This window comes from Oryctolagus cuniculus, chromosome 1 (assembly GCF_964237555.1).
Source record: "Oryctolagus cuniculus chromosome 1, mOryCun1.1, whole genome shotgun sequence".
Lineage (NCBI taxonomy): Eukaryota > Metazoa > Chordata > Mammalia > Lagomorpha > Leporidae > Oryctolagus > Oryctolagus cuniculus.
Window position 1 is genome coordinate 111,033,515 of NC_091432.1, and position 26,727 is coordinate 111,060,241.

The window sequence follows — 26,727 nt, forward strand, 5'->3', positions numbered from 1 at the left end:
GAACCAACAGAAGACCAAACATTCCTCTCCCATCTCCCTAGTTCTAGAACCCCTATGTGCTTAGAGGAAAGACCACTGCCCTTCTCAGTCTCCTCTCTTCTTAACCATCCTGCACACACTACTACATTATCTCCCCCATTCATCATTTTGCTCATGTCACTTCACTAATTTAAAATCTGCCCACCCAACTAAATTCAAATGCTTTTGGGAAGGAGTATCCAAGGTCTTCCAATCTAGTATTACCACTGCCTCTGGTCCTGTCTAACCACAACATTTCTGCTCCACTCAAGTCGACCTACTCATCATGCCACAATACCCCTTACACCTCTCTGTTGGGGCTCCGATCCATTTTCCAAAGAAGACTTGAGTTTCGGACGCCACTCTCCATCAGGCCCTCACGGTGGCTCTGGCTGGAGGTCATGTCTCCTTTTCTAAACTGCGTGTTTTCTAGTGCCACAGCAACCACAGGAAGACACCCACAAGCTGGCCCCCACTCGCTCTACTCACACTCACGCTTTTGGAGGACGGGGATTATGCTCTAGGAGGAGTCTTCGGAAGGCTTAGGGAAAACGTGCGTTAGAAAAAACTACATGTGAATGCCTCAATTTTTTCTGCACCAAAAAAAGATTTTTTAGTTTCATTTTGCACAAACTTCCTGAAGTGCCCTCATGTTATCTCTGGATTCTATGCAAAACCTATCATATAAAACTCTGATCCCTAAGATATCACCCATAAATATTCAGTAACAGGCTAAATAATTTCAAACTTAAGACTCACCATGGAAATATCCAGACTGAATGTACTTCCAAGCCTGGGAACCTCTGCCCTGGGCTCCGTTTGTGAGGGCAAGGAAAATGGGAGTGAGTGCCGGTTGGTTAATTCTCTTCCTGTCCAGGGGTCACTGGGGCTTGGGGCAGCTACCGGTACTTTGGGGATTGGCCGGGGCAGCCATGAGTCCCCAAGGCGGCTAGAGGGGACAGGGGGCAGCTTGTCCCTGGACGGACAATCGCCTGGTGTACAGGGCAGGGGGCGTCTCTGAGGTCGGGTTTCTGCTCCAACAGAATAGGGCCGGTCTGGAGGCGGTGGTGGCGGAAGATCTCGCAGTGTGGGAGGTATTGGCAGCGGTTTGTCCTTGTGCAACGAGCCAGAGGCAGCCTGTGGAAGCACAACGGGAGGAAATCAATGAAGCCCACTAATGCACGGCGAGGACTCGGCAGACTGCAGAGATGGGTAATGCTTTACCTTCGAAGCAGTGCCAAGGCCAGAAGCACTTGGAGGAATAGACACTCGAGGATGCAAAAGGTCAAGTCGTGGTGGCACTGGGGGAAGGGAAGCTTGTGGGGCCATGGAGAACGGAGACGGAGGTCGCTCCACCTACAACAAATAAACTGTATAACCAGGTTGCTCTGGCTGGGGGAACTGGCATCAGTCAACTCCTGCCAAGGCTGCAGATGTGAACACGGACTGTGACTACCAATAGGCCAGACAGGCCTGGGTCACACAAACCCCTCGTTTTTTAAAAACTCAGAAACGTACAGATTCTAGCCCTTACTGCACTATTTTCTGTCACCATAAGAGGGCACTCTCAATCACAGAAATACCATGTAGGTGGCAAACTACAGGCAAATCCATCTGGAAACGGCAGTGCTGACAAAGTTCCCTCACTTACAGTTTTCAGCAGTATCACAGTTTTCTACTACTTTCTTTGGATGAAGAAAAAAAAATCTTTGCAGGATCAGAAACAGAACCTATATAAAAAGAATGGGACGGGCACCAGTCCCTGAACAAACCACGTGGGGAAATGTTCAGGGGGAAGAATAAGCAAGCAGAGACAGTAACTTTTCTGTGGCTTATTCTGATGAAAAGAAAAAGACAGAGATTTCTAAGAGAAAACGATCCACAATATCACCAACATCCATCCTGAGTACTCCCCAGACATAAATTATTTCAACTTGGTAACTAGAATGGGTTACTATTTTCTGTCAATTTATGTTCTAAAAAGTGAGGTGCCAACCTAGGAAAACAATGCACGTGCAGCTTTTTGCAGTGCCTGCCTGGACCAGGGCAAGGAACAGTGGTAAGCTGGCGGAAGGAAGGAAGCTGTCCAGAGGAGGGCTGGGACTTCTCTGGAATGCTATGTTGCACGTGCAGTTCCCTAACAGGAAGCCGCGCTGACGGGCAGCAGCAAACACGCATTATAGACACTACTGCAAGGCGACAGGAAAACCACGACCCCCTCCTGCGTCCTGTCAGTGCTGGCTGGCCAGCGGGAGAAAAGAAGGCCTTCATCACCAGCTACTAGCTTCCACTCGTGTGTAAGAAACACGGCGTCACGGCAGAGCACAAAGCAGTAAGAGTCAACACCAAGCAGCACACGCCAAGGACTAAGAGTCAGACGAGCAGTGAAGCTAACTCCCACTCAGCACAAACACCTCATCACTGACCCTCTCAACCGTCTCTTCTCACAAAATTCTCTTACCACAATCAGCTCTGCCATTCCTCAACAGTCGCTAACTCAAAACCCATCAGCCATTCCCAGGTTCTTATCCCATCAGACCTCTCTCTCGGGGCTGGCTTTTCCAGATCTCTCAGTCTGGCCTCCACCACCAATAGGATGTCCACAGTCCCCAACAGGTGCCACTGCTGCTCTGACCTCCCTGCGTTTGTTCAAGAAGGTTCTCTGCTCACCATCTGTCTCTGTCTCTCTCTTATGTGCAGAGGGTTAGCTAATCATATTGCTACTTCAAACTAAACATGGAGGTTACTCACCCCAAAATATGTAACTTGTACCCAGACCAAAACTGAAAAAGGCTCACTGTACTGCCTGACTATAAAAATATGAAAGCGCCAGCACTGTGGTGTAGTGGGTAAAGCCGCCACCTGCAACACCAGCATCCCAAATGGGCGCCAGTTCAAGTACCAGCTGCTCCACTTCCGATCCAGATTCCTGCTGTGGCCTGGAAAAGCAGCAGAAGATGGCCCAAGTGCTTGGACCCCTGCACCCAAGTAGGAGACCCAGAAGAAGCTCCAGGTTCCTGGCTTTGGTCCAGCCCAGATCCAGCTGTTGCAGCCATCTGGGGAGTGAACCGGCAGATGGAAGATTCTCATTTTCTCTCTCTCTCTGTCTCTTCCTTTCTCTGTGTAACTCCAACTTTCAGATAAATAAGTCTTTTAAAATATCATAAAAAAGGTCTTTAAATTTCAAATAAACACAAGTATAAATCATCATGACTTCTTTATCTTACTGCTTAGCTTCCCTAATATTCCAAGAGTTACCAGTAAACTTTTAACAACTGAAGACAGCATCTACCTAAGAACATAAAACTGCTTTAGTGGTCAAATGAACCTTTTAAATACTGACAAAGAACCTGCTATGAGGGGCCAAGACAAACAACTGTCAACTCCAAATACAAAGAACATATCGTGGCCAGTGCCGCGGCTCACTTGGCTAATCCTCCGCCTGCGGCGCCGGCACCCCAGGTTCTAGTCCCGGTTGCCCCTCTTCCAGGCCAGCTCTCTGCTGTGGCCCGGGAGTGCAGTGGAGGATGGCCCAAGTGCTTGGGCCCTGCACCCCATGGGAGACCAGGAGAAGCACCTGGCTCCTGGCTTCGAATTGGTGCAGCACACTGGCCGTGGCGACCATTTGGGGGGTGAACCAATGGAAAGGAAGACCTTTCACTCTGTCTCTCTCTCACTAATTCTGCCTGTCAATAAATAAATAAATACATAGTTTAAAAAAAAAAAACGTACTGTTCAAACAGGCCACATTTCCTCAACTACTCATTACTGATAAATCTAGGAACTTACAATGAGAATACTTTTTTTTAAAGATTTATTTTATTTATTTGAAAGAGTTACAGAGAGAGAGAGAGAGAGAGACAGAGAGAGAAGTCTTCCTTCTGTTGGTTCACTCCCCAGATGGCCACAACGGCTGGAGCTGCGCCGATCCAAAGCCAGGGCCAGGAGCCTCTTCTGGGTCTCCCATGTGAGTTCAGGGGCCCAAGAACTTGGGCCATCTTCCACTGCTATCCCAGGCCACAGTAGAGAGCTGGATCAGAAGTGGAGCAGCCGGGACTAGAACAGTGGCCCATATGGGATGCCAGTGCTTCAGGCCAGGGCGTTAACCCACTTTACCACAGCGCCAGCCCCACGATGAGAATACTTTTAATAAAATGTTCCAAGGTGCTAAGTTCTATGACAGATTCACAAGGCCCCAGAAACATCGGGCTGGGCCTAGCTTCTGCGTAGATGTGTGTGTAAAATGGGGATAGGGCTGCAGGGTACAGCCGGGCAAGGTTTCCTAGGAAACGAAGCTAAATTACACAGAAACCACCAAGAGAAAAAGGGGAGAGATTTTAAGTGGATTAGCCTGGCCAGACCACAAAACACAAAGTGGAAGAGTTTCAGGCAAAGTGCCTGGACCTGGAAAAGAGGGTGGATTGGACTGAAAAGCCGTCAATGTGTGTGAGGCAAAGGAGCGAGAGGTTCAGATCCATGGAGCAGCCCACGACTCGAGAAGCAGGAGCACCTGAGACAAGGCAACACGAACTGGATCCAGCCACTGAAGAGATAAAGCATTCTCTCAGGTGGGTCTCTCAGCACAGCAGTTCACACTTGGCACACCCGCATCTCATTATCAGAACGCTTAGGATCAAGTCCCGCCTCTGCTTCTGATCCAGCTCCCTTCTGATGCACTGGGGAGGCAGCATGATGGCCCAAGTACTTGGGTCCCTGCAACCCATGTGGGAAACCCAGACGGAGTTCCTGGCTCCTAGCTTCAGCCTGACCCAGCTACAGCTGTTGGGGGCTTTTGGGAAGTGAACCAGCAGATCAGAGATTCTCTAGTCATTCTCTTTCAAATAAATAAATAAAACTATAAACAATTTTTAACATGCTTACTGATCACCTATTATATGCTACCCAGTTAGATGCTGATATAAAGCAAAGTTTCTTTTGTATCAAGGAAATGCAGGCCAAGAATTGATAACATCCTAAACTAGAGAATCTGGTTTGCCCCACATTTAGCACAATCTTCAAGGACTGCCCGACTTCAAAGACTCATGGATCAATTCCCAGTTATCCCACCACGCGATATAACCTAACTTCCTCACATCCCGTCCCTGCCTTCCCTGGGGCCTTTCCTGGTCACGAAGCCTCTGCGTGGTACAGTACTTCCCACCAGTCTCCAAGCACTCAGATGCCATTTGTTTGATTGGTAGTGCCTTCTTTTTTTTTTTTTTAACTAATTTTCTAATGCTGAGACTCCATTAGAAAAAAAGAACAACATATCCTAATCACAGAGGTAAAATAAGGGCTAATTCTTTAACTGCGCCATTTTCTGCATGAAGCTCTATGAGCAGAAGCCCCATTCTGAGGTACACAGTAAGAATGTGGGCCTCACAGCTGGAATGCCTGGCCATAGACCCAGATTCAACTCACTCACTGTGTGATCTTCAGCACATTCCTTAACCTCTCTGTGCCTTGGTTTCTTCATCTGTTTTTTGTTTTTTGTTTTTTTGTTTTTGTTTTTTTTTTTTTTAAGATTTTTATTGTTTATTTATTTGAAAGTCAGAGTTAGAGAGAAAGGTAGAGCCAGAGGGGGGGAGGGTCTTCCACCCGCTGGTTCACTCCTCAGATGAATTCAATGGCCAGAGCTGAGCTGATCCGAAGCCAGGAGCTTCTTCTGGGTCTCCCACACAGGTACAAGGGCCCAAGCACTTGGGCCATCTTCTACTGCTTTCCCAGGCCATAGCAGAGAGCTGGATCGGAAGCAGAGCAGCTGGGACTCAAACCAGCAGGTCATGGCTTTAACCCACTACGCCACAGCACCGGCCCCTTCTTCATCTGTTAATATGAAGATAATAATGGTATCGACTCAAAGCCTTATTGTAAGGACTATGAATTAAAGTAAGTGCATTGTGGCGCTGATGCTGTGTCACACAAGCATTGCTTGTGATGCTGGCATCCCCTATCAGAACACCACACTTCAAGTCCTGGCTGCTCTGTTTCTGATCCAGCTCCCTGCTAATGTGTCTGAGGAAGCAGTGAAAGACAACTCAAATCCCCGGGTCCCTGCCACCTATGTGGGAGACCTGGATGGAGTTCTGGGCTCTTGGCCTTGACCTGGCCCAGCTCTGGCTGTTGAAAGATTTGGGGAGTGAGGCACTGCTCCAGGGCCGCCGTCCGAGAGCCACCATGCCGATGTTCGATGTTCCTCGTGAACACCAACGTGCCCCGCGCCTCCGTGCCAGACGGGCTCCTCTCGGAGCTCACCCAGCAGCTGGCGCAGGCCACGGGCAAGCCGGCCCAGTACATCGCGGTGCACGTGGTCCCGGACCAGATCATGGCGTTCGGCGGCTCGAGCGATCGGCAAGATCGGCGGCGCGCAGAACCGCACCTACAGCAAGCTGCTGTGCGGCCTGCTGTCCGAGCGCCTGCGCGTCAGCCCCGACAGGATCTACATCAACTACTTCGCCTGAGCCCTGCTCGGGCCCCCGCCCGGCCCCGCCGCCCCTGCCCGCGCCCCGCTCTGCCCCTCTGCGCCCCCGCCCTCCTGCGCGGTTGAGACGCCAAAAAAAAAAAAAAAAAAAAAAAATTGGGGGAGTGAACCAGCAAATGGAAGCACTCTTTCTCTCTTTCCCTCTCCCTCACCATCACTCTGCCTTTCAAATTAAAAAAAAATGATTTTTGAAAAGCCAGCTATTATTGCCCTTTTACTTGGATATCATCAAGAGTCTATGGCTTTAGAACACAACTCAGACAGGATTTTGCCAGTCTCTTAAATTGCAGTCTTACCTTGGCACCAGCCAATTCCTTCATCATGAAGAGGGAATCATCAGCTCGTTCATCGTCATCGTCGTCATAGTTCGGGGAGGGAGCTCCTTCTGCTCCTTGCCTCAACAGGCTGCCACTTCCTCTAGGGTCAAACGGATCCACCACAATGGGCTCAGTACCTTTAATCTCACATCTGCAGAAAGGGCAGCCCTGACCTTCGGATTCCTGCAAAGGAAGCAGACCCTGGTAACAAATCCACCCGGAAGCACTTAGGATACCTGTCCATTCGGAAATACGTTTTCAGAAGTAAAATAGAAATTAAACATTTAAACTTACCTACAGACCAGGCTCTTTGCATCTGAAAAGGGTATGTAACATGCAATTCTTGGGAGAGATTACATGACTGAGAAAATGCATGGGTGGAGCCATACCTGCCAGGAGGTCAGACAGGATGTGCACATGAGGTGCCCACAGGGCTCGATCTTCACGTCCTTGTCGTTCTCGGCACAGATTTTGCACAGCTGGAACGTGGAGCCCATCTCACAGTATAATTCGTATTGTTCCTTTGATTAAAAGGGATTAAGAGTTATCTGTTGAATGAATGACTGCAATTACAAACGCTAACAGGAAAGGCGAAGACAGTTATGCCTTTCCATGAAACAGAAAGCATCTAGTTCAGTTCTACTTTGAGCTAAACCACACACACAAATCTACTAATCCTGTCATCCGTTTCAAATGACAGTCTTCTCTTCCATTAATTCGATGATACTGTTGTTCTCTAACTTCTATACAAAGGCTTCATGGCTATACTGTAGAACACGAATTACCTGGGTCACCTTGATGTGGTCCTGGGGAGTTGGTTCACATAAGCCTGTTAAGTCAGGGTTTTGATTTCGTCCATCAGGAAATAAATAGCTGTAAAAAGAGTAACCAACCCTGGAGGTTTACTGAAGCCAATTTATTAATACTTGCAAATTGAGACAAATGATATCTAGGAATCTCCCATTTTAAAAGGGCAACTTTATGTAAGTGTGAAGAAAAATCTTATTAATATAGAAAAAAAAAAAAAAAAAAAACAGAACAGTTCCAGGAAGACGTTCTCCCATTCTCCAAACACGGATACTCCCTTGCCAGGGCACAATGCAAGAGGCTCTGTCTTTTGATCAAGGGGCTGGCAAGATGCCTCTATAAAGGGCTGGATCCAGGAGGGAATGGTTTGGGCCCTCATATCTGTAGGTTGCTATCACAGTCTTCTTTGGTTGTTGGTTTTTAAACACTTTAAAAAGAAACAATTATCTTGGCTTGAGGGTTCCATCAAAACAGTTGGGCCATAGTTTACTGATTCCTTTTAATCAATGAATGGCCACAAGATCTGAAATATTTTTATAAGAGATTTAGTTATTCAAAAGGCAGTGTGACAGAGAAAAGGGGAAGAGACACAGTCCACCGACTGGTTCACTCCCCATATGCCTGCAACAATCAGGGCTGCGCTGGGCCAAAATCAGGAGCCTGGAAGTCCATCTGGGTCTCCCAAGTGGGTGGCAGTGGACCAAGCACTTGGGCCATTTTCCGCTGCCTTCCTAGGCACATTAGCAGGGAGCTGGATTGGAACAGAGCAGCCGAGACTCAAGTGGCACTTTGATGTAGAATGCCAGTTTCACACACAGTGCTTTAATTTGCTGTGCCACATCACTGGCCCCATGATATAAATTTGTAATTTACTTTTATTTATTTATTTATTTGAAAGGAGGAGTTACAGAAAGGCAGAGGCAGAGAGAGAGAGAGACGAAGTCTCTCATCCACTGGCTCACTCCCCAAATGGCCACAACAGCCAGAGCTGAGCCAATCTGAAGCCAAGAGTCAGGAGCTTCTCTAGGTCTCCCACACGAGTGCAGGGGTCCAGGGACTTGGGCCATCTTCTACCACTTTTCCAGGCTATAGCAGAGAGCTGTATCAGAATTGGAGCAGCCAGGACTCAAACTGGTGCCCACACGGGATGTCAGCACTGCAGGTAGTGGCTTTACCTGTTAAGCCACAATGCACAATGCTGGCCCCAGTAATTTACTCTCTTTTTTTTAAAGACTTATTTTTATTTATTTGAAAGACAGAGTTACAGAGAGAGGTACAGACAGAGAGAGAGGTCTTCCATCCACTGCCCCACTCCCCAGATGGCCACAACGGCCAGAGGAGTGCCTATCCAAAGCCAGGAGCCACAAGCTTGCTCCGGATCTCCCACATGGGTGCAGGGGCCCAAGAACCCAGGCCATCCTCCACTGCTTTCCCAGGCCATAGCAGAGAGCTGGATCAAAAGAGAAGCAGCCAGGACTTGAACCGGCGCCCGTATGGGATGCCGGTGCTTCGGACCAGGGCTTTAACCCACTGCGTCACAGTGCCGGCCCCCGTAATTTACTTTTGATCAAAGACCCAAAATGTCTTTGCTTACTAGTGTAATGCACTGAGAATATCAATTTAAATGTAACACAAGAAGCAAATTAAGACAGAGATCACCTATCAGGGAGCTTCCAGCTTGAAACTGCTGACAATTGAGGGAAACTTCTTTCAGTTCCCATGCTACTGCAGAAGGTGACCCAGGGTGGGAAAGCGGGCTTTCCCAAAACACAGGCTAATCTTCTCATACCTGGTCAACTGTTGGCATTCCTAGTCCTTACCAGCCAATAACCAATCTGAATTCCTAACGACAAGCAATTCGTGAATGAGGAAGCACTCAGTCAAAAATATTAGCATAGTTTACAAAATCTGAAAGCCTGAAAAAATGCTGCTTAACCGAAATGAAGTCAGGGTAGAGGCCTCCGTGGCCTATGGCCACAACGAGCATCTCGTCGCTCTCAGGTGGCTAAACAACTGCTCGAACTTCCTGCTGACTGGTCCATTTCCATCTCATGATTTATTGATGTCTGTATTGATTTGAAAGGCAGAGTGACACAGAGGGAGAGACAGACAGAGATCTTCCACATCATGATTCACTCCTCAAATGCCTGCAACAGCTGCAGCTGGGCCAGACCAAAGCCAGGAGCCAGGAACTGCACCTCTCCCACATGGGTGACAGAGACCCCAAATACTTGGGCCATCATTTGCTGCCTCCCAGGTGCAATAGCAGGAAGCTGGATCGGAAGCGGAGGCAGGACTCAATCCCACGCACTTTGTTATGGGATGCAGGCATCCCAAGAGCTGGCTTAGCACATCCATATGTGTGCCCTGTGGTATATTTTTAAATCTAATATAAACTTGAATATAAGTTAATATTTGGAAAAGGAGAAACAACATTTACTCATGACAATAAATGAAGCAACAGAGAAAAGCAATTTCATTCACAAAATTCCTATCCAAAAAACCAAAAGTCCTATAAAAGCCTGAAGGTCAAATCAGTATGATTTATTAATATGTTCCCTCAATCTTAATCTGTAAAGAAAACCTGGAATGAAGTCAGTAATGTGAAGTTTTTATAAAAGATTTATTTATTTATTTGAAAGGCAGAGTTACAGAGAGACAGACCAAGATCTACCATCTGTTGGTTCACTCCCAGATGGCTGCATTGGCCAGCACGGGGCCAGGCCGAAGCCAGGAACCAGGAGCTTTTCCCGGGTCTCCTACATGGATGCAGGGCCCCAAGGACTGGGCCCATCTTCTGCTGCTTTTCCCAGGCCATTCGCAGGGAACTGGATCAGAAGTGCACAACCAGGTCTTGAACTGGCGCCCATATGGGATGCCAGTGTCTCAGGTGCCGGCCCCATGATGACATCTGATGGTCCCTAAGTTCCCGGCTGAGAAGCAGCAGTAGTAGATACTCACAAGCCTTCCCTGAAGCCATCGATCAGTGCTTGGAAGAGAGGTTTGTTGTGAGGGATTGTCTGGAGGATGTTCCCGTCGGCAGTGACATATCCGATAGCCCACTGACCCAGACGAGTGCAGCTCAGCCGGAAGATGTAACTGCAAACAGACACCAGAGAAGTTCATAGACACGCTGCCATGAGGGCAGAGGCGACAGAGGCAAAAATCAAAAGGACCATCGAGAACAACTTCTTCAATGACTCCAGATCAGAAGAAAAAGGGCCCATAAACTCAATTAGTAAGTGGCTGGAATGCATTTATCAAATCATAGGATCTGAGTCAGTTAATTCTTCTAATAAACAGACACCGATCCTACTGTAGCATCTCAGCCGCTGGAGATGAACAAAAGACTCCGTTCCTTCTTCTCCAGCAGAAGTCACGAGAGAACAGAACGCACAAGAAGAAAGCACTGCACCTCACGGCACTGACCTGCCCGGTTTGTGAGTGAATTTCTGGAGCCGTGCCTTCACTTCATCATAGGTCAGGAAAGCCATGTAGCCAGGATGCGTCACAGCAAGGCTGTTCCAGTTCCTGAGCAAGGAGGACCAGGGCTAGAAACAAGAGGGACATCACAGACAGGTGGGCTCAGACACACAGCCAGCTTCAGGGCAACAAGGCGCAGAAAAACCCCTCAGGCCTCTGCCCAGAGCGCTGACTGACTGTCACAGTGCTCCACTACAGGGCTTCTCCGGCAGCAGACAGACCAAAACTCTGAGAAGCTAGGAAGAAGGGAATATACGCTTACAGGAAAACACAACTACACAAAATGAAGTCTGAGAAACTGTAACGCAGCCCTAACCCAGCAGCAGTGAGGTTAAACAAACAAAAACAGAACAGGACAGAGTCCCAGATCAACACTTGGGTAAGTTGGCCTGTACATACTGGAGACACCATTATTTTTGCAGGAAGAACTAAGTTCATTCTGAAGTACTGATAAAACTCAATATCAATAGTTAAGATTTTTTTTTAATTTTTATTTATTTTTTTATTTTTTTGACAGACAGAATGGACAGTGAGAGAGAGACAGACAGAAAGGTCTTCCTTTTGCCATTGGTTCACCCTCCAATGGCCGCCACAGCCAGCGCGCTGCGGCCGGTGCATCATGCAGATCCGATGGCAGGAGCCAGGTACTTCTCCTGGTCTCCCATGGGGTGCAGGGCCCAAGCACTTGGGCCATCCTCCACTGCACTCCCTGGCCACAGCAGAGAGCTGGCCTGGAAGAGGGGCAACCGGGACAAAATCCGGCGCCCGACCGGGACTAGAACCCGGTGTGCCGGCGCCGCAAGGTGGAGGATTAGCCTGTTGAGCCACGGCGCCGGCCAATAGTTAAGAATTTTAATATTTGAAGTTAACATAGGTAAATGTCCAATAACAGAAAATGGTGAAATATACCTTTTTTCTTAGCTACTCATAATCATTAAAATAATGCAAAAGAATATTCAATAAGAAGAAGATGTGTAGGGAAGAAAGCAGATTATATGTAGCTACTATGTATTTATATCTATATATATATTTATATATATATGTATACACACACTAGAGTAGTTTTAGTCTTTTCTTTTTTTGCTTATGGTTTCTAAAATAAATTAAAACGCTTTTATCAATAGACACAATTCCAAATACTATGTTTTTAAAAAAATACTTTCTTTTCAGAAAAGTTGCAGTAACCCGTTGAAGTCAACTTTTTAGCACCCTACCTGAAAGAGTCGCGTAAAGATGTCAAACTCAAACACTGAAATGTAATCATTGCAGGTCAGGTCAATGGTAGATTTGAGAGCCATGGCCTCCAGTCCGGAGCTGATGGGATGCACTTCATGGAGAGCCTGTCGAAAGCTCTTCCAGGGGACGATGGTCCTGGGGTCGGGGTGGGAGAGAAGGCACACGTGAGCCAGCAGTCATTGCTCACTGCACCGTCAATGCCCACTGCAGCTGTCCTACAGAAGCTCAGGTGCACTCTGCATCAGGAACAGGACGAAAGGACTAAGGGGTATATTTCTTAACTTCCCAATTAATAAACTAACAACCAAGAAGTCTTCTTCTACTGCTTTTTGGCAGTTTGACACAAACTAATCCCCTTTCTTACCTTTCTGCAGACATTTTTTTTTTTTAGAAAAGTATAGAAAGAGAGATGAGATTATCCTTTTCATACAATGAATACACTCTGTGGCCATATTTTTACTGTCTAAAAATTGCATCTACCCTGACTGTAAAAGCCCATACAGCATCCTGTGTTCTTTAAGGAACCCACACTATCAGAACAGACAGAAGGAAAAGGCTCAAGGTACTGGACAGAGTTCTGAGAGAAAGGAAGAAGAGATTATTTAACATAAGAGTGATTAGCCCCAGATAACACCAGCAAGAGATACCAGATTTCTGTTTATGATCTTTAAAATGAAACAGATATAGTCTCGTTGCCTTTGGAAAGTTTATCTATTCACCTATCTTTAAACATAGCAAATAAAGTCTTTTCCAATATAGTTATTAAATTTAAAAAATAAATTTAAGCCTGTTCACACTCCTTTTGGTTTTGAAAATTCTTAAGTTTATATTTTATGTATAAAACATGATTATGTATAAAACAGGATTTTTTAGAGATCAGCATTGTGGCACAGCAGGTTAAGCCTCTACTTGCAATGCCAGCATCCCATATCGGAGTGCTGGTTCAAGTCCCAGCTGCTCTACTTCCAATCCAGCTTCCTGCTAGTGTGCCTGGGAAGGCAACAGAAGATGGTCCAAGTACTTGGGACTTTTGCCACCCATATGGGAGACCCAGATGGAATTCCAGGCTCCTGGCTTCAGCCTGGCCCAGCCCCAGGAGTGAACCAGCAGATGGAAGGTCTCTCTCTCTCTAACTCTTCCTTTCTCTCTGTAACTCTGCTTTTCAAACAAATAAAGAAATAGTTAAAAAAAAAAAAAAAAAAGCCAGAGCCTTGATTGATGATAAAAAGGGGAAGATGCCAAGTTCCCTTGCCACCTGGGAACAGAGAGCGATGAGGATCGCAGTCCACAGCACCAGCACTGGCCACATGGCGGGGCTGCTGGAACTCTCCTATACTGCCTCCAGGACTAAAAACTGCTACAGCCACTGTGAAAAGCAATTAGGCAGTACCTATTTTGTTAACAATATTTATTTTTATTCATTTGAAAGGCAGAGTGAGAGAACGAGTGAGAAAAAGAGAGCTCTATCTGCTGGTTCACTCCCCAAAGAGCCACCACAGCCAGGGCTGGGCCAGGCTGACGCCCCGAGGCAGCAACTCCATTCAGGTCTCCCACGAGGGCAGTAGGCAGCTAAGTACTTGCACCTTCTACTGCCTTCCTAGGTGCATCAGCAGGGAGCTGGATTGAAAGCCAAACAACTTGGACTTGAACCAGTGCTCTGATGGGAGACATCCATGTCACAACGCAGCTCAATCTGCTGCTGCCACACTGCTGGCACCACGTGGTGCTCAAGATGTGAAATACCACAACTTAACAATTCCACCCCAGCGATGCTAACTGAGGGAAACTCCTGCACATGAAGACACTGAGATATTGTTAACTGTGGCCTTATCTGTGAGAGCAAATGATCTGAAATGCCAATGTCCATTAACAGACAGGATGGGGGGAGGCAGGAGAAAGGGTAGAGTATTCAAAAAGCATGGACTCCATCCAAATTTGTAATTTTTTTTCCTTAAATAAATGATTAGGGCCAAAAATGTTAGTCTGAGGGCTGGCGCTGTGGTGCAGCGGGTTAAAACCCTAGCCTGAGGCCGGCGCCGCGGCTCACTAGGCTAATCCTCCGCATGCGGCGCCGGCACACCGGGTTCTAGTCCCGGTCGGGGCGCCGGATTCTGTCCCGGTTGCCCCTCTTCCAGGCCAGCTCTCTGCTGTGGCCAGGGAGTGCAGCGGAGGATGGCCCAAGTGCTTGGGCCCTGCACCCCATGGGAGACCAGGACAAGTACCTGGCTCCTGCCATCGGATCAGCGCGGTGCGCTGGCCGCAGCGCGCGGGCCGCGGCGGCCATTGGAGGGTGACCCAACGGCAAAGGAAGACCTTTCTCTCTGTCTCTCTCTCTCACTGTCCACTCTGCCTATCAAAAAAAAAAAAAAAAAAAAAAAAACAAAAACAAAAACAAAAAAAACCTAGCCTGAAGCGCCGGCATCCCATATGGGCGCCAGTTCTAGTCCCAGCTGCTCCTCTTCCCATCTGACTCTCTACTATCGCCTGGGATAGCAGTGGAAGGTGGCCCAAGTCCTTAGGCCCTTACACCTGTGTGGAGACCCTGAAGAAGCTCCTGGCTCCGGATTGGCAGAGCTCTGGCCGTTGTGGCCATCTGGGGAGTGAACCAGCGGATGGAAGACCTCTCTCCCTCTCTCTCTGTCTCTACCTCTCTCTATAACTCTTTCAGATGAATAAAATAAATCTTTTAAAAAAACGTTAGTCTTTACCAAAACTAGGAAGTGGATACACACACTCATTATTTTTCTCAAAGTTGTCACACGTTTTAAGTATTCCATTAATAAAACAATAAACACAAAAAACTTACTTTTACACAAATTCCTTATTTTGAGACTTACTTTTCCCCAAAAGCTTTTCTCCAGAATTCAGCAGCGTCTGCTTTCGTGATCCGAAACGTGTCTCCTTGGAAGAGTCCACTTGGAAAGATGCCTTTCAGCTCTGCCAGCATGTGGCTGAAGATCAGGGACAGCTTGGTGAGGTTTCGCCTACAAATCGGCACAAGTGCCATCATTAGAATAACACGCAGAGTTCTTTTTATTGTCGAGACAGTGAATTCACCATACAAGACGTCTAGTTAACGGGAACACCAACATTCGTTTAGAAAGCATCCACTCCTGTACACTTTCTGGCCAGTGTTACTCAGAGATCCACAGAACTGGGGAGGAAGAGGGAAAGGAGCGCTCCGCGCTGCAGGTGTGTCTGCTCTGCTCTGGCTGTGCACGAAACCCACCCGCAGGGCGCTGCACACACCAGGCCCTCCTCGCCCCTCCACCCAAACAGAGGTAAATTTAACAATCAGGTCTTATTTTAAAGCTCTGAATCTTAAATTGATAAGGCCTAACTAATAACCCTGAAAATACACTAACACGAACACACTTTACAATTTGAAGAAGACAAATACAAGAACTCAACAAACACCTAAGTGTAAGACCTTGTGCACTGCTATAACCACTAAACCACAAGGGAAAGGAAATGTTATAAGAGCAAAATATATTATTTCCTGCTTTGCATAAACTATTTCAGATTTTAAAAAGTATATTTATCATCACCTCACCCAGATTAAAGGTAAATAAAAATCCTCAATATAAACCTAACAAATGTTTTCACTAAATCAGACCTTGAAGAGATACACTTTTACCAACACTCTTCTTTCTTTATACAAACTACAAATTTCTAAATAAGTGCATGTACTACCACTGTTTTCAACAATTAGGTAACTGTTTTTAAATTTAATAACCTCTGTTAAATGGATGTGATTATAAACATGCCACACAGTATACCATGTAACAAATTAGATGATGTCTCTACTTTTGGCTGTGTTCTTTAGTAAGCCCTTGCTGTCTTTAACACTAGTGCCACACAGAACAGGCTACGGACACTTTACATCCTGTTCTACAGCAAACCCACTATGGGCTACGCAACCTTATTTTTGCTTGCCATGATAATCTGTATTTGTTTTTTAGAAGTATATTGTTGTCATACTAATGGGCTACAAAATTTCAATCAAGTCATAATCACCTACTGATTGACTAAAAATCTGGCTAAATATAGATTTTTCTTTTTCTGTGCCCTACAGGAGGGTCAGCATCATTGAGTGCCACCTTTGCTCTCCCCTGGTAAAATGCAGCCACATCAGCCAAGTCTCTTTAGCCTTGATCCTTTTGTAAAATGCTATGAAAACCTTTCTGGCCATCTTTTCAACAAATCAGCTTCAGGTTTTCACTATTTGTCGCCTCTATATCACTTATAGCAAGCAATTCCCCTTCTAGTTTGCTGTTAGATTTTTGAAGCCAGCTACAAAAGTGGTAAAATTAACATTCTTTGAAAATAGTCTAAAATAATTCACTGACCAAATAGCTCAAGGGTACAAAAAATATAAGCACTGATGCAATCCCTAACCCCATTAGGGTTATGCACTTAGAGATCTTTCTATTACTGCTGGTTAGGGCTTCTGCCATCTACCAAGGAGGAAACAAAAATAGCCAAGATCAAGAATACATCACAAACGGAATATGAAGTCGACAACCTGAGAAAAAACATGCAAAGTACAAATTATTCTCAACCAATTTACTGGACTGTACAGTACATCAGTGGGCTGGGTCTCAGATATCCTGCTGGGGGACCCATGACCCCTTTAAGAATACCCAATAATTTAGAGCCTACTGCAGGTAAAGAACTGCACTAAGGCTAGCAGTGGGGCCGGTGCTGCTCTACTTCCAATCCAGCTCCCCGCTATGGCCTGGGAAAGCAGTGGAAGACAGCCAAGTGCTTGGGCCCTGTACTGGCGTGGGAGACCCAGAGAAAGCTCCTGGCTCTGCATCAGCCCAGCTCCAGCCATTGTGGCCATTTGGAGAGTGAACCAAAGGATGGAAGATGTCGCTCCCCCTCTTCGTGGAGGAACGACACAGGACCCTGCGCTGTTCTTTCGTCTGCTCGGCCCTCCCCGGGTTTGCTGCTGGTTCTTCCCGGGTTGGCTACTATCCCTTCCACCTCCGTGGAAGGGCAGTTCCCCCTGGCCGCATTCCCCACTTCCGCAGGGGAGCGGCACACCGCCGGCCGGCTTTCTTCGGGGGCTGCACGGGTTCCCTTAGATGTTCCCCATAGATGTTCCTGGTGCATGCCGTCTCTCTCCTCCTTTATAGTCCTCCTCCGCCAATCCCAACTCGGCTGCCCACACGCCGAGTACGCTGCTCTCCTCCAATCAGGAGCAAGTCCTACAGTTAATTGGTTGAACTGGAGGCAGCTGTGCGGAAGCTGTTTACTTCTCTCCCAGCGCCATATTGTGGGAGAGCAGATGCATAGAATAAGTCTTAATTCCAGTAACAGTCTAGTCCGAGCTGCTCCCCACAGATCCCCCTTTCTTTTTATTTTTGGCGTTGATACGCGCCTGTCTTCGGTGTCCCGCGGCACACACTCTGCTCTACTTGCTAGAGTTGCCACAGGCTCTTACAAGTCCTATCAATCAGGAAAACCGAATCCGGGTCCTCTCTTCGCCATTGTGAGGAGGTTTTTAGGCGCTGATGCGTGCCTGTGTTCGGTGCCCTGCAGCGCATGCTCTGCTCTGCTAGAACTGCCTGCAGGTGTTTACAAAACCTATCAGGCAAACCGAATCCGAGCCTTCTCATTGCCTTATTGTGGGGGAGACTTATTAGTGTTGGTTCGTGCCTATCTTCGGTGACCTGCAGCTCATACTCTGGTCGAGCTTTGCTGGCGCTTACCGCCTTAAATCAGGCAGACCGAATCCAAGCCTCCTAATTGTTGCATTGTGGGGAAGCTTTACTGATGTTAATTCGTGCCTGTCTTCGGTGACCTGCGGCGCATAAGCTGCTAGCTGCCCGCAGGTGCTCATCGCCTCACTTGATTAGGCAGACCGAATCCAAGCCTTCTAATTGGCATGTTGAGGGGAGGCCTTATTTCTCTCTATTTCTCTATCTCCGGGCATTCCTATTTCTCCCATTTTACTTCTATCTTCCAGCATTCCTATTTCTCTCACTTTACTTCTAAAACTTCTGTTTCTCTTATCCCTGCAGCTTCCTGGCACCTCGCCCCGCCGGCGGGTTCCCGGCTCTGCGCCGCTTCAGCCCGCGCGCCTCTCTCATCTGTGCAGCTTCCCGGCTTTGCGCGGCTCGGCTTCGCGCGCTCCGCGGTCTCCACGCTTAACCCTTTCGCGTCTGAACCACGGCCTACGCCAGCCCCGTTCCCTATCTATTCACGCCCCGTGCTCTCTCTGCACGCGGCGGCTTCCGCGAGTAACACAGCGTAGCTTGCGTCTCCACCACTAGCATTCAATCTAAGTTCCCCGGGCTAGCCTGGCGAATTCAACCCAGCGTACGTCTCCGCCCCACGGTTTGGCTTCCCGTCCTTTGCTCCCCGGGCTAATCAGACGGATCCCAATCTGGCTTATGTCTCAGCTTCTGGTTTCAACTTTTCGCCCCCTATTCCCGGGCTAACTTGAGAACCCCAAAGTGGCTTCCGTTTCCGCCTCGGCCTGCCCCCCGCGGCTTCAATTTCCCTAACATTTTTCTCTACCCGGTATGTTTCCCTAAGTTTTCTTCCAACAATATTCCTCCCTCGTTTCTCCTGGCCTCTCCCCACAGTCCGCGTCTGAGTCTGTTTGTTCTAGCTTTCACTTTCGCTTTTGACCTTAGAGATTTCTCCCAGCTTCCCCCCGTAGTCCGTATCCGAGTCTATGCCTAGGCTTTCAATAGCTTCTTCCGGCACCCTTTTCGTCCGGCTTTTCCCTAGGCTGTTTGCTAGTCTCTCTCTCCGATATTTTTCCCAATTCTTCCCGTTTCTTCCCGTTTCTTCCCTCCTAAGTTTGCTATCCGTCCTAGGTTTCCTATCCGAGTCACGGCACCATTATGTCGCTCCCCCTCTTCGTGGAGGAACGACACAGGACCCTGCGCTGTTCTTTCGTCTGCTCGGCCCTCCCCGGGTTTGCTGCTGGTTCTTCCCGGGTTGGCTACTATCCCTTCCACCTCCGTGGAAGGGCAGTTCCCCCTGGCCGCATTCCCCACTTCCGCAGGGGAGCGGCACACCGCCGGCCGGCTTTCTTCGGGGGCTGCACGGGTTCCCTTAGATGTTCCCCATAGATGTTCCTGGTGCATGCCGTCTCTCTCCTCCTTTATAGTCCTCCTCCGCCAATCCCAACTCGGCTGCCCACACGCCGAGTACGCTGCTCTCCTCCAATCAGGAGCAAGTCCTACAGTTAATTGGTTGAACTGGAGGCAGCTGTGCGGAAGCTGTTTACTTCTCTCCCAGCGCCATATTGTGGGAGAGCAGATGCATAGAATAAGTCTTAATTCCAGTAACAGTCTAGTCCGAGCTGCTCCCCACAGGAAGACCTCTCTCTCTCTCTCTCAATCTCTCACTCTCTGCCCCTGCCTCTCTGTAACTCTGCCTTTCAAGTAAATAAATCTTTAAAAGAAAAAAAAAAAAGAAAGAAAGAAAGAAAAGCTTAGTCATTAAGTGTTGCAGTTAAAACAAAGCTGGGAGTATTCCGACATCCCACATCAGAGTGCGTGGGTTCAAGTCCCAGCACTGCTCCTGACTCCAGCTTCCTGCTGACGTGCACCCTGGGATGCAACAGGTGATGTCTAAGCACCCCGGGTCCTGCCACCCACATGGAAAACCTGGATTGAGTTTACAGCTCCTGGCTTTGGCCTGGCCCAACCCTGCTGTTGTAGGCATTTGGGGAGTGAACAACAGGGCAGGAGATTGGTCTACCTTTCTTTCAAATAAAAATCAATAAATAATTTTTAAAAGAAAGAATGCTATTAAACAATACAGGAGGGTAACATATAAAACAAATAGTTTACAAAACAGCTATTTCTGAAGAACACAGCTTTGAATTTTATTTCTATCTGAAAATACCTTTCCTTGGTTTTTCCAATATTTTAAAATCGTGATTCATTCTCCCATTTGAGAAGCAAAGAGAGGAGAGAAAAAGAGAACTCCTGTTTGCTGACCTTCCCCCAAGTACGCAGGAGCTGAGAACTCCATCCAAGTCTCCCACGTGGGTGGCAGGGATCCAGCAACTTGACCATCACCTGCTGCCTCTCAGGGTGTGCACCAGCAGGAAGCTGGAGTTGGGAGTGAAGCTAGAACTTGACCCCAGACGCTGATGTGGGATGCGGGTGTTTTCACCACTGCAACAAACTCACTCTCCTACTTGTCTGGTTCTTCTAGCTCTTCCTCCCATCCTCTTATGAGGTATTTCCCAAGAATTTGTTCCCTACTACTTTCCATCCCTTTTTCACCTACTCTCTTAGAATTTCAGGGCTTCCAAAACTATTTTGCAAATAATTTCCAAATTTCAGACCTCGGTAACTTTCCGACAACTGCCTACCACATTTCCCCACTTGCATGCGAGCACCCCAAAGCAATGCATTCAGAATTAAACTAATCTTTTTCTCAAATGTGCTCATTCTTCATGTTCTCTGGTTCTCTTTAATATTTTATTCATTTGAGAGGTAGAGTTACAGACAGTGAGAGGGAGAGACAGAGAGAAAGGTCTTCCTTCTGTTGGTTCACTCCTCAAATGGCCGCAACAGCCAGAGCTGCACTGACCCAAAGCCATGAGCCAGGAGCTTCTGGGTTTCCCATGCAGGTAAGGGACCCAAGCACTTGAACCATATTCTACTGCTTTCCCAGGCCATAACAGAGAGCTGGATTGAAAGAGGGGCATCCAGGACTAGAACCGGCACCCATATGGGCTGCCAGCGCCACAGGCGGAGGATTAACCTACTGTGCCACGGCACCGGCCCCAAGTTCTCTGATTCTATATTCAATGACAAGCCCTCAGGTTCAGAACCTTGAGTCATCTTGGCTCCTCCCATTTCTTTTGATTTTCATTAACTGACTAATTTGTGAATTTGCTGACAATGTACCGTCAAATCTACCTTTGAACTTTATTAACTATTCTAACACAAATTCTTGCTACTCACTTGCTTACTCCATAACTTAAACTCAAGTCTTAAGTTCTTTCCCTACGTAGGCACAAACTTATGACATTTAACTGCCTTGGAGGGGAAATTGTCAATACCCACGCTGCTAATGGGATAATCTAATCTATACTTGACGTGGATTTTAAGACTTTCCGCTGACCTGGTTCTAACCTACTTTCCAACTAATGTCATAGTTCTTCACTAGTATGTTCTAGCCAAACTGCATACTTCACCTTTTCTTATATCTACCACCCTTTCTGCATTGCCATCTCTCACCCTTTGCTTAAAAGTAGGTGATTTCTAGTTTTAAATAAGACCCAACTGAAATCCCATTTCTTTTTCTTCTTTTAAAGATTTTATTTATTTATTTATTTGAGGGAGAGACAGAGAGAAAGGTCTTCCATCGCTGGCTCACTCCCCAAATGGCCATCAAGGCTGGAGCCAGGAGCCAGGAGCTTCTTCTGCATCCCCCAAGTGGGTGCAGGGACCCAAGTACATGGGCCATCCTCTACTGCTTTCCCAGGCCATAGCAGAGTTAGATAGGAAGAAGGGAAGTTGGGGAATAAACTGGTTCCCATATGGGATACTGGCACTGCAGGCAGAGGCTTAGCCCACTACGCCACAGCACTGGCCCCTGAAATGCCATTTCTTAAGAAGCCAGCTATACAGAATAAAACTCTGAACTACTGGGCAAACATTTGATACAGGGATTAAGATACTGTTTAGAACACACACCTCCCATATTGGAGAGCCTGAGTTTGAGTCCCACCTTCACTTCCACTCCAGTTTCCTGCTAATGTATACCCTAGGGGGCAGCAGGTGATGGCTCAAGTACCTACTACCCACATGGAAGACCTGGATTGAGTTCAGGGATCCTGGCTTAGGCCTGGCCCAGCAGATACCTGGCTGTTGCAGGTATTTAGGGAGTGAACCAGAGAATGGAAGAGCTCTGTCAGTCTCTTTTTCCCTTTCAAAATAAAACAAATGACAACAAGAAGCCTTCCAAACTATCCCAGCATTTTTCCAGCAGTTCTTATGTCCTCCAAACCCATCTTGTCATGTATTTATTTGTGTACACAAGGGCTGAATCCATTTCTGATTTGTATTTACATCCATCCAGGTATCTGGCACAATTTCTACCCTCCAGAAAAGACAACTGATGCCTACTACATATGCTAGCCACTGGAAACAAAGACAGCAATGAATAAAACAAAACTCCTAAGGCAGAATATGGGAGGAGAGCCATGTGGGTTGCTGTTCAGGGAGGGTGGTCTTAGAGTTCTCTTCTCCTCTCTCTTTGTAACTCTTTCAAATAAATAAATAAATCTTAAAAAAAAAAAAAAAAGTGAGCAATCTCCTGCCACAACAGTCAGGAAGGGGACTCCAAGGGAGGAGCTCCCAAAGAGACTTGCCAGGGCTGGCTCTTTTATACACAAAATGGCTCTCTCTGGCCCCTTTCTGAAAATTGGATCCAGATTTAACCAATCAGGGCAGGAGCAGAATAACAACCAATCAGGAGACCAGAATAAACCAACCAGAGAGGGTAGGGATAACAACCAGAAGGTAGGAACAACCAACCAGGGAACTGCAAGTATATGCTAATGAGACATGCTACATGAACCAATCAGGAAACTGACATTAGAGTAGCCTGTTTTGCACCAAAGTATGCAGAGTTCTCAACCAAGTCCATTCAACATCTGAAGATCACATTGTTTTCCGGTCTCCCCCTCCCTGAGGGCTCCTGGAGAGTTAGATCATGTGCTTTTTCTTTGCTGGTTCTCTTTCCTATCCAGGGGTCCCTGGAGCCATGTCAGTATTTTTTGCTCTTTCAATGACTTTCTGCTGAAAATCTACTAAGTGTCTAGTACTGCGCTTGGTAAGAGATAAAATATACATACCAAAATACTCACTCACTAGCAGACAGCTTTTTTAATGTGCAAAGTAAGGCACAAAAAGGAGAAAGTTATTGAACCACAAAGATGTAATGGCACCAGGTATCTAAGAGCAGTTCAAAGTGCTGACTGAAATAGTTACTGAAAATCAATTTAAGACATTTTCCTACTCAAGCGGTATCCCTGCCCCCCTGCCAAAAAGCCAGCTTACATTTCTTAAAACCACCAGAGAGGTGCACTGTAAGCACCACACTTCTTAAAAGGAAATAACAAATCTATAAAAAGTCCCTGGGTCAGAGCATTTTGCAACTGACCTGAGTCGAAACTCTGTTCAATAACATTTGAAGGCCTCAGGCTTATGGCTCCCTGTCTCCAGTGTATGGTGCAGAACACAGTCAGCAGATCTGTCTGAACATGGAAACAGGCCCAGGCATGCTGGGCACCTGCACTCCCTACAAGGTAAGCAACACTGTAACTCACAGAGCAAGTTCTAACAATTCTCCGACACCCACAAGGAAAGCCAAGTGCTCAGTTCTGTGTAGAGGCCCTGAACACAGCGCCTTTCCTTTGCTAAGCAGGACAGGCTTTCTGTTAACATGGTGTCGGAAGAGGGGCCGTTCTGTACCACGTTCAATTCCAACCACCGACGCCTGCAGACCTGCGGCTTCCACTCCAGAGCAGCCGTCCTCTCTCAGCTTCCCCATAACCAAACGCTGGCTCTCTATGCAATGCTAACAAACCTTCTTAAAGGTCAGGATTAGCGACAGTTCTCTTCCCCTTACCTCAGGTCTTCCTCCAAAACTCAATATACCTTTGCAGCTCAAGTCCAAAGCAACTTACACGTTTTTTTGTGTATAATTTTAGCTAACAAGGAATAAAGATTTATATGTCACCAAAACACACACACACACACAAAATTAAGTGAGCACTTACAGGTCCTGTTCTAGCTTCAAAAGTAGAAATATAAACACACCTTGATGGGAATTAGATCACCATTTCAAGACAAAAAACAAGTTGAAAAGTAGCTTTCATATGAACAGTGAGATAAACAGAAAATCCCTGGGGCTGGCGCTGTGGCGCAGCAGGTTGACGCCCTGTCCTGCAGTGCCAGCATCCCATGTGGGTGCCGGTTCTAGTCCTGGCTGTTCCTCTTCCAATCCAGCTCTTTGCTATGGCCTGGGAAAGCAGTGGAAGATGGCCCAAGTTGTTGGGCCCCTACACCCACGTGGGAGACCGGAAGAAGCTCCTGGTTCCTGACTTTGGATCGGCGCAGCTCCAATTGCAGCCAATTGGGGAGTGAACCATCGGATAGAAGACCTCTCTCTCTCTCTCTCTCTCTCACTTTCTGCCTCTCCTCTCTGTGTAACTCTTCCAAATAAATAAATAAATCTTTAAAAAAAAATCAGAAAATCCTAGAAATGATTTTGACCACTACAATACACTTCTGCAATTAGTCCCACATAGAACACTGGAAAAGCTGTCTTGCAACTCTTGGTCATAAAATACTTAGCGGAGAAAGACGAAATGGAAAAACAGCATATAGTATGAAGAGATAAACTCTTCTATTAAAATGCATTTATTAAGGTTTAAGACATATACTGAGAATAGTATCAATTTTTTTTTTTTGCTTGTTTGAATGAAAATGTTCCATTCCTTAGAAGTACCTTAACAGTTTCAAAAAGAGCAAGACTTGAGAAACAAATATTAAGAGACTGAGGTCCTCCAGAAAAAGTATGATGACTTACAAAACAATGAGTCCAGGGGCCAGCGCTGTGGCATAGCAGGTAAAGCCACTGCCTGCAGTGCTGGCATCCCATATGGGTACCAGTTCAGGTCCTGGCTGCTCCACTTCTGATCCAGCTCTCTGCTATGGCCTGGGAAAGCAGTAGAAAATAGCCCAAGTCCTTGGGCCCCTGTACCCATGTTGGAGACCTGGAAGAATCTCCTGGCTCCTGGCTTTGGATCTGCGTAGTCCCAGCCGTTGTGGCCAATTGGGGAGTGAACCAGTGGATGGATGACCTCTCTCTCTCTCTCTGCCTCTCCTTCTCTCTCTGCGTAACTCTTTCAAATGAATAAATAATGTTTAAAAAAAATGAGTCCAATGTAGTCATAGAGATATTCTGGTTTTAGGGTTGCATTTTTTGAAACTCCATTTTGATAGAGAGACATTCCCAGGGCCGGCACCACGGTACACCAGGTAAAGCTGTTTGTAGTGCCGGCATCCAGAAAGGGCACTGGTTCAAGTCCTGTCTGCTCCATTTCCAATCCAGCTCCCTGCTAATGTGCCTGGAAAAAGCAGTCAAAGACAGCCCAACTGCTTGGGCCCCTGCACCAACGTAGGAGGCCTGGATGAAGCTCCTAGCTTCTGGCTTCAGCCTGGCCCAGCCCTGATCTTTGCGGCCATTTGGGAGTTAACCAGCAGATGGAAGACCTCCTCTCTCTCACTCTCTCTGTTTCACTGCAACTCTTTCAAATAGATAAATCTTTTTAAAAAATTTCCAACTGACAAGCACAGTATGTTTCTACGAAGGAGTATCTGAAAATATTTATGATAACAGTTAAGGCCAGAGATCTAAAATGAATTTTTTTTTTCTTTTTTAAAGATTTATTTTATTCACTTGAAAGACAGAGTTACAGAGAGAGTTAGACACACAGAGAAAGGTCTTCCATCCATTGGTTCACTCCCCAGATGGCCACAACGGCTGGAGCTGTGCCAATCCAAAGCCAGGAGCCAGGAGCTTCTTCCGGTCTCCCACGCGGGTGTAGGGGCCCAACAACTTGGGCTATCTTCCACTGCTTTCCCAGGACATAGCAAAGAGCTGGATTGGAAGAGGAACAGCCAGGACTAGAACTGGCACCCATATGGGATGCTGGCACTGCAGGACAGGGCGTCAACCTGCTGTGCCACAGAACCGGCCCCCTAAAATGAATTTCAATAATGACTGACCATTAACTTCCTGTTTTGGGGCAGTCACTAAACCGCCAGCAGAAGTGATACGGGAAAGCTGGACCCAATGACTGCCAGTGCTCATCCATTCACATAAATGTAATAAATGTTGGGCTTTATGTTATACTAGTGACTTAAAAAGCGAAAGAAACCTGAACTTCAGCAGTTTTAATTCCATATGGGGAATGAAAAGACACAAGAGATAAAATGCTAGTGCTTCCCCTTATACAACTGAGGACTAGAAATTATGTCCATAAACAGTGATTTTTAAAAGTGTACCTTCCGGGGCAGGAGTGTGGTACAATGGGTTAAACTGCAGCTTAAGATGCCTACATCCATGGGGCCGGCACCATGACGCAGTAGGTTAATCCTCTGCCTGCGGCACCGGCATCCCATAGGGAAGCCAGTTCTAGTCGTGGCTGCTCCTCTTCCAATCCAGCACTCTGCTATGGCCTGGGAAAGCTGTAGAAGATGGCCCAAGTGCTTGGGCCTCTGCACCAGTGTGGGAGACCTGGAAGAGACTCTTGGCTCCTGGCTTAGGATCGGCGCAGCTCTGGCCATTGTGGCCACTTGGGGAGTGAACCAACGGAAGGAAGACCTT

At 47.0% G+C, this 26,727-nt stretch overlaps 1 protein-coding gene and 1 pseudogene across 2 annotated transcripts in view; one reads left to right on the forward strand and one right to left on the reverse strand.

The window, feature by feature from the left end:
• The window catches only part of CBL (Cbl proto-oncogene), an 88,542-nt gene that overhangs the window by 13,596 nt on the left and 48,219 nt on the right, over window positions 1–26,727 (reverse strand). For both annotated transcript variants that reach the window (XM_051837710.2, XM_051837711.2), the window contains exons 3-11: window positions 15,180–15,326; window positions 12,321–12,477; window positions 11,053–11,174; window positions 10,585–10,722; window positions 7,602–7,689; window positions 7,206–7,337; window positions 6,796–6,999; window positions 1,243–1,374; window positions 778–1,155 (exon numbers count right to left, since the gene is read on the reverse strand). In XM_051837710.2, coding sequence (XP_051693670.1) covers window positions 778–1,155; window positions 1,243–1,374; window positions 6,796–6,999; window positions 7,206–7,337; window positions 7,602–7,689; window positions 10,585–10,722; window positions 11,053–11,174; window positions 12,321–12,477; window positions 15,180–15,326 — 1,498 coding nt within the window. The remainder of the gene's footprint in view (window positions 1–777; window positions 1,156–1,242; window positions 1,375–6,795; window positions 7,000–7,205; window positions 7,338–7,601; window positions 7,690–10,584; window positions 10,723–11,052; window positions 11,175–12,320; window positions 12,478–15,179; window positions 15,327–26,727) is intronic.
• Window positions 5,493–6,479, forward strand: LOC138847650 (macrophage migration inhibitory factor pseudogene; annotated as a pseudogene).